Raw genomic sequence first — 12,627 nt, forward strand, 5'->3', positions numbered from 1 at the left:
CTGTGAAAAGCAGTACATGATGCAGTAAGGTTCTGTCTGCAAAAACAGGGAAGAACCAAGCCTTTGCAACATAGTCTTGTTTCGTTCAAACAGATGAGCAATTATGAGGGGGTGAGGGGGTGGGGGAATAGACTAAATAGTGCTTCCAGAGTGTTGATACATAAGCTGGAAGTAACACATCAGTGGCACTGCAGAGCTTGCTATAGCAGCCAGAGGACCATTCACACAAATTTAAGATTACCATATAACAGTGACGCATGCCCAGTTCAGCACATTGTGAGGATATCTGTGCCAGATTACATGACCTACACTGCACAGGTACAAGCAACTGTGGCATCTAAAAATCTGATCTAAGACCACAGGAATCAACTGTTGGGAGTACGCCTCAGCTCAGCTTCCTTCCACAGCACATCATCATCTTGCATGTCTCCAGTAATGGCGTGAAAGGGTGAACTAGAGGATGAAATGGTGCTCAGCAGCATTTCAACAGGAGACCAGGTCTTTCCTGCATGTAAGGTGGTGCTCATTGTTCTATAAGGTACTGACAAAGAGAGCAACAATTTGCGAAACGTCATCCACAAAATTAATGGAATTCAGCCATAAACATACTCTGTTGGTAACTAAAATTTCAACTGCAAACCATCCAGCAATCTTCAGAGTGAGGCACTCCAAAGATGGTTAGCTGTAATATTTCGACGGGAAAAGTGGCCGGCCATCTTTGGAGCAAAACACTCCAAAAATGGTTGGATGGTTTACAGCTGAAATATTAGCAACACACCATGTGTAGTTACAGCAGAATTCTTGCAATTTTATGGCTCAATTAATAAGTCATGAGAACATCAAGATTCACTTGCAGAGTATACTCATTAACAACAGAGAGCTCCAAATACCGGCTACATGATTCGTAGCAACATCAGTCCTGATTCTCGTTCACTTGTTGTGTTTGTGGAGGAATGTTGAACAGTCACTGATACTTTCAGAATGTTCAGCCTGTTCTGTCAATCTAACAACAGGAAAGTGATGTACTTCTCTATCAGGACAGTGTTCATTGATGCACTTCATCAAGCCCTACATAATACTCACAGCCTTCACTGCCAACATGGTTGACTGATCTGTCTCTCATCAGTTATATGTGGGACATGGTAAATAACACAAATGAAGACAGATCACAATGTTGTTGTCATGACGTGTTTGGCCGTAATGAAAGTGGAAAATTGTTAAAGTATTACGTCTTGAATCCATTGCTTTTTTTAAAAAAAAAAAAAAAAAAAGAAACAAGGACATTCTGTTAGAAAAACAATATATTTTTTGTTTCTTTTTTTCCTCTCATGGCTAAACAAGGCAGGGTGATTATTACAGACTATTTTAGGCTACTATTACTGCTTTCGGTTTCATGAGGTGAGCTAGTTACACAGTGATCCATACAGTATATCACAGAAATCATCCTAACATGCAACTAATAAAGAAAATGCTGTAGAAGGTGCATAGGGGGAGTGTTCTATCAATACAGACCAATGCACCCTGGTAACAGGATATCATCCAGTCAACATGGCTGTGAAAGTTCAGCAGCATCCTTCACATGCGTATGTCTTATGACATCACATTTTTTGTTATTACCAGCATTGATACCTTTTCTGCATGCAAAGCATTTGAAAACTCATTCTGAGGTGACTAACAATACAAATTCAGTTTTAAGATATAAAGTAAAGCTTATAAAGGTTCTCATTTGAATATGCCTCAAATAGTGGGAGAAACACATTATTTCACAGATTATTCAAAGATCAAGTTCTCCATCACTAATTTATGTGGTTCTGGAGTGCTCTCTATTTTAGTGATACTCTGTAGCTTCAACCTTATGTACATATCCAGCCCATGTCACTCAATAAAAAGATACGGCACAACAGTCCAGTAATGCCTGAAACAAACCCCCATACGCTAGTGGTAATTATCTTTTCAACACTGATGGGTAAAGACCGTAGGACCCTAATTGATAACTTTTTCTTTGATGAAGCTCAAGGCAAAAAAATAACTGTTTACCCTGTAACAAATGCTCTCTCTGATAATGATGCACAGTTAGCGAGGATAAATACCTTAGCTCCTTACATATGGATACTCCTTAGTGGAAATCACTTTGAATAATTAATGACTCCAGACACATATATTTTAACAATAGTTTACATGAATTTATTATGAACCAAATGCTAATATATAATTTAAACTACTCCATGATAAATTCATATCATTATTTGAAAATAGCTTTCTGTTAAGCTACTCAGAAAGAACACTAAATAGTCATGTAAAACACTACAGAGCACTAGAAGGATTAAAGAACCTTGTGACAGTAAAAGGGATATGAATCTTTTGGCAAGAACAAATAGCAATCCTGCAGTAGTTGCGCACTACAAACTAAAAATTACAAAGAAAGGTTATTAAAAAATCAAAGAACAGAATCAGAATCAATTCTTATATGGAATGCAGTGAAACGAGACACGGACAACCAGAACCAGCCACAGAACAAGACAACATTACTATTAAACTGAATGGAAGGGCTATAAATGATGAGTCACAGGTAGCAAATGCATTTAATAATCATTTCTTAAGTATGGTAGAAAGCATAGGAACAAACAGATCAAGAGCAAAATTACAACTATATGTTGAAAATGTAACTTCCATAAAATTCATTCGTATGAATATCACCAACTTCTCCTTCTAAAATTACACAAATTACACATTCTCTCAAAAATAAAAGCTCATCTGGTTTTGATGATGTTTCCAATAGAGTACAAAAATTTGTTCTCATGTAATATGACCAGTCTTAAAAAAAAATGTGTAATGCATCACTAACTCAAGACATTTTTCCAGAGAGACTGAAATATGTCACTGTTAAATCCGTCTTTAGGAAAGGTGATACAAGAGATGTCAATAACTACCAACCTATTTCGCTGCTGACACCATTCTCCATACTTTTTGAGAAGATGATGCATTCTAGAATAGTATCTCACCTTATCAGAAATAGTATTCTTAGCAAATCACAGATTGGGTTTCAGAAGAGCTGCCCTACTGAAAATGCCATTTATACCGTTCACTCCCCAAGTGCCAGTTGGTATTTTCTGCAACCTCTCTTAGGCATCGGACTGTGCAAATCAGAGCATTCTCCTAGATAAATTTTACATTTCATGGGATAATGTCATATCTATCCAGAAGATTGGTTGGTTGGTTTAAAGGGGGGGGGGGGGGGGGGGGGGGGGGAAGGGACCAAACTGTGAGGTCATCAGTTCCTTGTTCCTATCAAAATAATTACACAAGAGAAATAAGAAAAGAAAGCAGACGTACAACATAATAACAGGAGAAACGAAAAACCAGAAGAACGACAGAAGGACAACCAACACTACTATGGACAAAACAGGAAAAGAAAACCACAGAGAGAAGCAAGAAATAGATAAAAGGGATAGAAACAAGAGAGCAGATGACCATGGCTGGCCAACCACGAGAATAAAAGGAAAAGCCATTCACTCTGTGACACATTACAACATCCAGCCTCCGTGCAGGAGGGAGCCGTGTGTCACCTAAGCACGGATAATGTGGAGTCGACAGAGAACCACAAAGTCCCTGCGAGAGGGCGCATGGAGGTCTTCCACACATTTGTAGTCTCCCTAATGGCACACAGTTTGTTGTGCATGCTGGGACTATGCCATTCCGTCTCCCAAAGCCGCAAAACCTTGCAGCGTAGTACTGAACACAAGTCAGCTGCAGAGAAGCCGATCTCCATAAGTGGTTTCTGCGTAGCCTGTTTGGCCAGCCTGTCGGCAAGTTCATTGCCTGGGATGCTGAAGTGACCTGGGGTCCAGACAAACAACACTAAATGACTGGACCATTCCAAGGCTACCAAAGGATGACAAGGGTAACACTGGTCAATAGGTTGTAGGCTGCTCACTGAGTCAGTACACAGAAGGACCAACTCCCCAGGGCATGAACTGATGTGTTCAAGAGCATGGGATATAATCACCAGCTTGGCAGTGAAAACACTGTAGCTGACGGGCAAGGAATGCTGTTCATTATGTCCAACATGGACAAATGCAAACCCAACGTAATCATCAGCCATCGAGCCATCAGTGTAAACCACTTCATGGCCTCGATACATGTGAAGAATCGACAGGAAGTGGCAGTGGAGAGCCGCGGGTTTAACTGAGTCCTTAGGGCCACATGAAAGGTCCAGGTGAAACAGTGGCCTACGTGCACCCTACAGAGGTGTACCTGAACTGACCTCAAGTACAGGTGGTAAAGGCAAGGACTCCAGTTAGGAAGGAAGTGATCGGACACGGACTGCAATTGGAAGCCCTGATCTGGGCTGCCGATGTGGGAGATGAACCGCCATGGGTGGGAAAAGGAGATGGTAATTCGGATGTGCAGGAGAACTACAAACGTGTGCATCGTAACTGGCCAACAGATGTGCACACCAAACCTGCAATGGAGGGACTCCGGCCTTCACCGGGAGACTGGTCACCTGACTCGTCTTAAAAGCTACTGTCATTAGGCGAATGCCACAGTGGTCCACTGGGTTGAGTAAACACAATGGCACACCGGTTGGTGTTGCTCAGGCAGCGGAGGGCATTGAGGTGTTGCCAGCACTTTCACTTACGCTGATGAAGGTGAAGACTTCAAGTCAATCGGGCATCGAAAACCAGTCCTAAGAATCGATATGGCTCCACTATAGTGAGTGGATCGTCATTAGGGAAAAGTTCTGGTTCCAGACAAACAGATGAACTGTACGACATTGACAGAAGTGCATAACACATGACTTTACAGCCGAAAACTGGAAACTGTGGTCTAGAGCCCATGACTGTGCCTTGTGGATGGCTCCCTGTAGGTGCTGCTCAGCAACACTAGTACTTGTGGAGCAGTACGAAATGCACAAGTCGTCTGTAGACAGAGAGGGAGAGAAGGACGGCCCTACAACTGCTGCTAGACCATTAATAGCCACTAAAAATAGAGATACACTCAATACAGAGCCCTGCAGGACCCCATTCTCCTGGATATGAGGACCCAACCCAACTGCCGACACACCATACATTCCAGCAGCTTACAAAGAATGGTGGCGAGGCTGATGGGCCGATAGCTATCGATATCAAGCGGGTTTTTACCAGGTTTGAGCACCGAAATGATGGTGCTCTCCCATCATTGTGATGGAAAGACGCCATCGCACTAGATCCAGTTGAAGATGATGAGGAGATGTCACTTGTAGTCAGATGAGAGATGTTTAATCAACTGACTGTGGATCCGATGTGGTCCAGGAGCTTATGTTAACACCGGGAACATCTGTTGGGGTCTGGTAGCTGAAAACATGATTGATCTTTGCCCAGACTTGGTAAGGTGATGTATGGCACCCAACGGTCGAGACGTATCTCTCCCAACACTTCTGCTTCCGTTGTTTGATAAGTTGGCGAACACGGGCACGGAGCCGTTTAAAGGCTATGCGGTGCTCCAGGGAAGGGTGCTGCTTACACTGGTGTGCCACTCGCCGACGCTCATTAATTGCTTCACCGACTTCCGGCGACCACCAAGGGACTGCCTTTCGCTTGGGGCACCCTAAAGAGCGAGGGATCGCATTTTCTGCCACAGTTGTAGTCACCTGCTCAACCATCACATCACTGTTACCATGTGGGGGAGATCCAACGGCGACAACAGAAGTGAAAGTTTCTCAGTCCACCTTGTTTAAAGCCCATCTGGGCAGGTGTCCATAGACCTGACACGGCGGCAGTGACAGGAAAATGGGGAAGTGGTCACTACCACACAGGTCATCATGTGCTCTACAGTGGACAGGTGGGAGAAGTCCTGGGCTGCCAACTGATAAATCAATGGCTTAGTAACTACCGTGAGCCACACTGAAATTTGTGGCAGCCCCAGTATTTAAGAGGCAGGGGTCGAACTGAGACAGTAAAGTTTCAACATCTCTGCCTCGGCCAGTAAGCATGGTGCCACCCCACAAGGAGTTATGGGTATTAAAATGTCTCGAAAGTAGGAAAGGTTTAGAGAGTTGATCAATCAGTGCAGCTAATGCATTCAGGGGTATTGCACCATCTGGAGGAAGATAAACATTGCAGATAGTTATTTCCTGCGCCGTCCTTATTCTAACAGCCACAGCTTCAAGAGGGGTTTGACGGAACACAGTTTCACTACAGACTGAGTTTAGAACATAAACGCAAACTCTATCTGACGTTCGATTATAGTCGCTACGGTTCCTGTAATATCCCTTATAGCCGTGGAGGGCAGGGGGTCCACATTGCCAGGAATCAGGTTTCATGGAGGGTGATGCAGAAAGCAGGTGTAAAGCCATAGCTCAGCCAGGTGGTGGAAAAACTGCCACAATTCCACTGGAGGATGACATCATCATGAGACTGGAAAGGCATGGGACATTCAATGAGGCAGTTTATGCCTGTGTCACCTGCTGCCACCAACTTATTGCCTGAGCAGCCTATATCCATTGTGTCTGAGGGTCCGGCAAGATCTAGGTCCTCAGCAGACGCCAGAATCTCCACCTCATCCTCAGATGCAGAGCTTGTAGGTAGCGGTAGTGTGGGTGCCACCACAATTCCCTTGGTCTTGGGGATCTTTTTATTTATTTATTTATTTATTTATTTCGCTGTTCCTTGGGTTTTTTTGGCTGGGAGGACTTCACTGATACAGTCTCCGGGACTGAAGATGAGTGTGAAGCCCTACGACCAGCTGCTTTCGGGCTCTGCAGCCACTGGCGGGTGTCATTTTCCCCACTAGCAGAAACCTGCTAAGGGAGTGGCCCAAGGGATCCCTTCCTAGCGAGAGGAGCCGAAGAAGTTGTACGCTTCTCTGGCTTAGAAGTGGGGACGGATGTCCCCGGTGGTTGAGAGGGTGTTGCTCCTGAAGTAGATGGTGCAGGAGCAACAGGGAGGGAAGTGCCCCCCACCATCAAGGGGCAGGTGTAGTATTCTGGCTCTGAGAGGTGACTGGGGTTGGCAGAATTGATGGGGCTACAACTGTTGTAGTGGTGGTGTAAAACGATGTCTTGCGTACAGGATGTAGGCATTGAAATTTCCTCTTAGCCTTAGTGTAGGTCAGTCGGCCCAGGGTCTTGTATTCCATGATTTTCCTTTCTTTCTGGGGAATCCTGCAGTCTGGCGAGCAGATGGGAGGTGGGGCACATGGAGTATTGGGATGTGATGAGCATCAGCAATCTCGACATGTGACGCTGGAAGTACAGCGGAAAGATATAGGCCGAACTTCCAGCATTTAAAGCACACATTGGGGGCGAGAGATAGGGATTTACATCACAGCAATAGACCACCACCTTGACCTTCTCGGGTAATGTATCATCCTTAAAGGCCAAGATGAAGGCACTGGTGGCAACCTGATTAACCCTCAGACCCTGGTGGACACGTCAAACATAATGTACACCTCGCCGCTCTAAATTGACGCGCAGCTCATCGTCAAGACTTCAAAAGAAGGTCCCTCTGAAATATGATACCCTGGACCATATTTACGCTCTTTTGGGGTGTGATGGTTACAGAAACATCCCCCAGCTTGTCACAAGTGAGTAACGCCCGTGAATGGGCAAAGGACGCTGTTTTGATCAAGACTGACCCAGATCTCATTTTGGACAACCCCTCCGCCTCCCCAAACTTGTCCTCTAAATGCCCAACAAAAAACTAAGGCTTCATCATCAAGAAAGATTTCCCATCAGCTCTCAAACGTACAAGGTACCAGCCTGACATTCCTCCCAAGGTGTGGCCAGGGAGGGGAACGATTTGGGGTCGTACTTCTGAGTGTTGAAATGAGCCCGTGAAAGCTTACAGACTGCTGGTGTTTGACCACCAGCAAGAGATGATGTACTATGCTTCATTGTGTGTCATCCACCTAGCAGAATGGCCATTGCCGGGAGTCCCAATGCCCCAGCAGGATGCGCATCTACCTCTTGGCATACATGGGAAGTTAACGGCACAGGCATCAGCAGAGCAATCCCTGTGTGGTCAGGGGGCTATAACTAACAGGGTACATGGTGGCCCCAGCACAACGGACTGGCTACTGTGCTGGATACAAGGTGCAAAGAAGTCCATTACCATCGTCAGTACAAAAAATAATACTGCACAGTGGATGAAGGGTGATCTCACCCAACAGCTGGAAAATGAGCAGAAGTGCAGATCCACGTCGACGTAGGATGCAAAGGTCTCAGTGCACAATGGACACGATGTACGATGTAAGGTACCCTTCCCAGTTGGCTCGCTCTCCGGAAAATTTTGAAATATGGAGGTCAAAGCCTACAGGGGACCATCACATATAGGCCGAAACGTGAGAGACTCCTTTTAGTCACCTTTTATGACAGGCAGGAATATCTTGGGCCTATTCTAACCCCCGTATCCGCATGGGGGTTTCAAAAAGAATGCAGAAAGTTGTACTTTGTAATTCAAGCTATATAGCCCAGGTACAAAATTCTGACTGGGGAGAAATCACGTATAGCGTTTTCCAAGGTTAAGTCTTAGGTCCACTACTGTTCCTCATATATGTAAATGACCTTCCGTCTAGTATACAACAAGCAGAATTAGTACTCTTTGCAGATTACAATAGTATTGTAATCACGCCAAGCATACATAGAGAAACAGAAGAAATGGTAAACAAAGTTCTTAAAAGTGTCATTGACTGGTTTTCTGTAAATGGTCTCACTCTCAATTTTGAAAAGACACAACATATTCAGTTCTGTGCAACCAGAGGTACAACATCAATGATAAGTTTTTGAAAAGACACAACATATTCAGTTCTGTGCAACCAGAGGTACAACATCAATGATAAGTTTAACACATGGTGAGGAAATAATACATAGGGTGGAAACTTCAAAGTTCTTTGGGATCCATATTGATAGGAATTTAAATCGGAAAAAACACCTTTTAGAACTCCTAAAGCTATTTAGTTCAGCCATGTTTGCGCTTAGAATCATTGAAATTCTTGGGGAGAGACAAATCTGTCAGTTGGAGTATTTTGAAAATTTTCATTCAGTAATGTCATATGGAATAATGTTCTGGTGGAACTCATCTTTGAGAAAGAAAGTCTTTATTGTGCAAATAGCACTGTAAGAATAATATGTGGTTCTCACCCCCGATCATTATGTAGACATATGTTTGAGTTGGGCATTCTGACTACTGCTTCACAGTATATTTATTCTCTCGTGAAATTTGTTGTAAATAATCCACTAAAGTTCAAAAGGAGCAATGAGGTACATAATTACAGCAGAGGGAAAAAATGACATCCATTACTCCACATTAAGGTTGTCTTCAGCATACAAAGTGGTGCACAATGATGCAAAAAAACTTTATGATCACTTAGCCAGTGATATAAAATGTCCGACAGATAGCAAAGTAAAATTTCTAACATGCTGAGAAAGTTTCTCCCTGACAACTCCTATTTCGTAGAAGAATTTCTATTATTGTAATGTTATTGTGAAAAGGAAAGTTGCTACTCACCATATTGTGGAGATGCTAGGTCACACATAGGCACAACAAAAAGACTGTCACAAATAATAGCTTTCAGCCGGTAAGGCTTTTGTCAGAATTAGATGGCAAACACACACATACACACCCATTCAAACGAAACACACACACACACGACTGCAGTCTCAGGCAACTGAGGACAGTATGTGTGAGTTGCATTTACGTGGGTGCGTATGTGTATGTTTGCCGTCTAATTCTGACAAAGGCCTTACCAGCCGAAAGCTATTATTTGTGACAGTCTTTTTGTTGTGGCTATCTGTGACCCAGCATCTCCGCTTTATGGTGAGTAGCAACTTTCTTTTTCACAACACTGTTACATTCCATCCTGGATTTTCCATTGTTTGATATTACTGTAATGTGTAAGAGGAGGTGGGTAGAAATTACTAACTCACGTCTGTATATCTTTTTTATTTTTGTAAAAGAACACCAAACTTATAAATGTTCAGAATGTAACCACATGTACAAATTAATTTATGATGTGAATGTAAAATGACTTGGTCCACATTATTATGATCTATCATGCAAAATGATCCCTGGAATATGTAACTAACTAACTAGCACACCACAGTCAATACTTAGACACTGACTTGTCTCAATAATGTTTTGTGGCCTATTTATTTTATACAGTTGTTCAACAAATGCATGTTTCAGTTTTGATGTCTAACAAGTTATTACTCATACTCAAAAAGTACCTACCCCCCTTTAAAAACACACATACATACTGTATATATAAACTGCCATAAGAAACACTGCAACTACATTATTCCTTCCTTCAGTCATACCTTGACACCCACTGCTTTACAGTACTTTGGATCACTGACAAGTATCTGGATTATAGGCAGTTTATATCTAATATGAACATTTAATATGGCAAAGCATGGTAGCTGCTGGGAACTGACAATGGCTTCCTTCAAGCAAATAATGTTATTGTGGTGCACCATCACAATAAATCTTTCAATAGGCAAAAGACTGTGTTGAAATGTAATGGTAGCTGCACCGCACGCCAATGTATCTGCACAACTGAGTGTTAAAATTCATTCACATAACTCATTATAACCCTTTTGATTCACCTTTGTACATTTTCTACAGTAAAGACAGGCTGCTGTGAAAGCAAACCAATTAGTACTACAAACCTACAGATAATTAATACCTTTCTTAGTGCATAGAATGCTAATTAGTTTCTCATCCAATTTGTACAAACAAAACAGTTACTATGCAAGATGCTATCGAACATGACACGGAATGAAGCAAGATTCATGCTGAGATACATACACCATTTTCATGATGAGGGTTTGTGAACATGAAATCAAACACTTTGTCCATGTTCGCCATTTTCACTGCAGCACGGTTCAAAAAGATTGCACCACGAATAGTCTCAAATGGGTTTGATCGAGACCTTGCCTTCAGCATTTCATTTGCATCCAATTTGTCAAAAACACTCTGGAACAAAAAAAGTTTAAGAGTGATCAAAGACAAGTAGCTGACCCTTTAGATGTGTTACATAAAGTAAAGATTACTCAGTCAACACTGATGTCTACTCCTAAACAAAACAGATTATTCGAGTCTTAAAGTCTATTGTTTAATACAGATAGCTTGAGTATCAACATTCTTCCATGGAAAAGACAGAGCAACGAAAGCCAATACATGAAATAAAATTAGAATAGCTCTTCACAATTAGATTTCTGAGACAAGAGAAACAACTGCACAGATATCGAGCTCAGATGGCAAGCCAGTACAAACCAAAGAAGTGAGAGATGAATATATATACAGAGAATCTACATAAGGAAATAAACAGACCGTCTACATAAGGGAAGAAAGCAGGCACTGAAAGGAGTGAATACTACCAAACCATCGACTTAACAAGTCATGATTGCAAATGTAGACACAAATTATTCACATAACAATGAAAAACCTGGTAGGAACCAACCTTGGCAAGGATACATTTGAGTTCTGGAGAAACAGAGGAACATGCAAGACAGAAATTATCCTATCACTTATCTTAGAGGATAGATTGAAGAAAGGTAAGCCTACGTTTATAGCATTTGTAGATCTACAGAAAGCTTTTGAAAATGTTGTCTGGATCCCCTCTTTGAAATTTTCAAGATAGCAGGGATAAAATACAATGAGCGTAAGGTTATTTACAACTTGTACATAAACCAGATTCCAGTTATATGAGTCAAAGAACATGACAGGGAAGCTGTAGCTGAAAAAGAAGGGAGACAGGTTTGTGGCCTATCTCCTATGTTATTCGATCTGTGCACAGAATAAGCAGTGAAGGAAACCAAAGAGAAGTTTGTTTAGGGAATTATAGTCCAGGGAAAATAAATAATAACTTTGGGGTTTGGTAATGACACTGTAATTCTGTCAGAAGCAGCAAACGACTGGGAACAGCAGTTGAACAGAATTGTTGTCTTGAAAAGATGCTACAAGATGAACATCAACAAAAGTACAACAAGGGTAATGGACTGTAGCTGAATTAAATCAGGTGACATATTAGAAAATGAGACACTAAAAGTAGCAGATGACTTCAGCTATTTGAGCAGCAAAATAACTGATGACAGCTGAAGTACAGAGGATATAAAATATGAACTGGCGATAGTGCAAGAACTCATTTCTGAAAAAGAATTTATTAACATCTAGGATAAGTTTAAGTGTTTAAGAAGTATTTTCTGGAGATATTTGTCTGATAAGTAACATTACATGGAAGTGAAACTTGGATAATAAGCAATTCAGACAAGAAGAGAAGAGAATCTTTTGAAATGTTGTGCTTTAGATGAATGTTGAATATTAGATGGATAGACTAAATAATGAATAGGGGCAATGAAATCAGATCAGAGAAAAAAAGAAATTTATGGTGCAGATTAACTAAAATTAGAGATCAGTTGGTAGCACACATCCTAAGGTATCAAGGAATACTCAGTTTGGTAATGTAGGGAAGTGTGGGGCATAAAAATTGAAGATGGAGATGCAAGCATGAATACAGTAAGCAGGTACATAAATATATGTAGGTTGTAGGAACTAATCAGATGAAATGGTTCGGACAGAATAGACTATTATAGAGAGCTGCATAAAATCAGTCTTTGAACTGAAGTCCACAACAATAATATCTGTACAA

At 41.9% G+C, this 12,627-nt stretch overlaps 1 protein-coding gene across 1 annotated transcript in view; it reads right to left on the reverse strand.

Annotated features, from left to right (window-relative positions):
* The window catches only part of LOC126418443 (cap-specific mRNA (nucleoside-2'-O-)-methyltransferase 1), a 273,835-nt gene that overhangs the window by 230,806 nt on the left and 30,402 nt on the right, over positions 1-12,627 (reverse strand). The window contains exon 6 of the mRNA XM_050085206.1: positions 10,785-10,952. Coding sequence (XP_049941163.1) covers positions 10,785-10,952 — 168 coding nt within the window. The remainder of the gene's footprint in view (positions 1-10,784; positions 10,953-12,627) is intronic.

This window comes from Schistocerca serialis, chromosome 9, assembly GCF_023864345.2.
Source record: "Schistocerca serialis cubense isolate TAMUIC-IGC-003099 chromosome 9, iqSchSeri2.2, whole genome shotgun sequence".
Lineage (NCBI taxonomy): Eukaryota > Metazoa > Arthropoda > Insecta > Orthoptera > Acrididae > Schistocerca > Schistocerca serialis.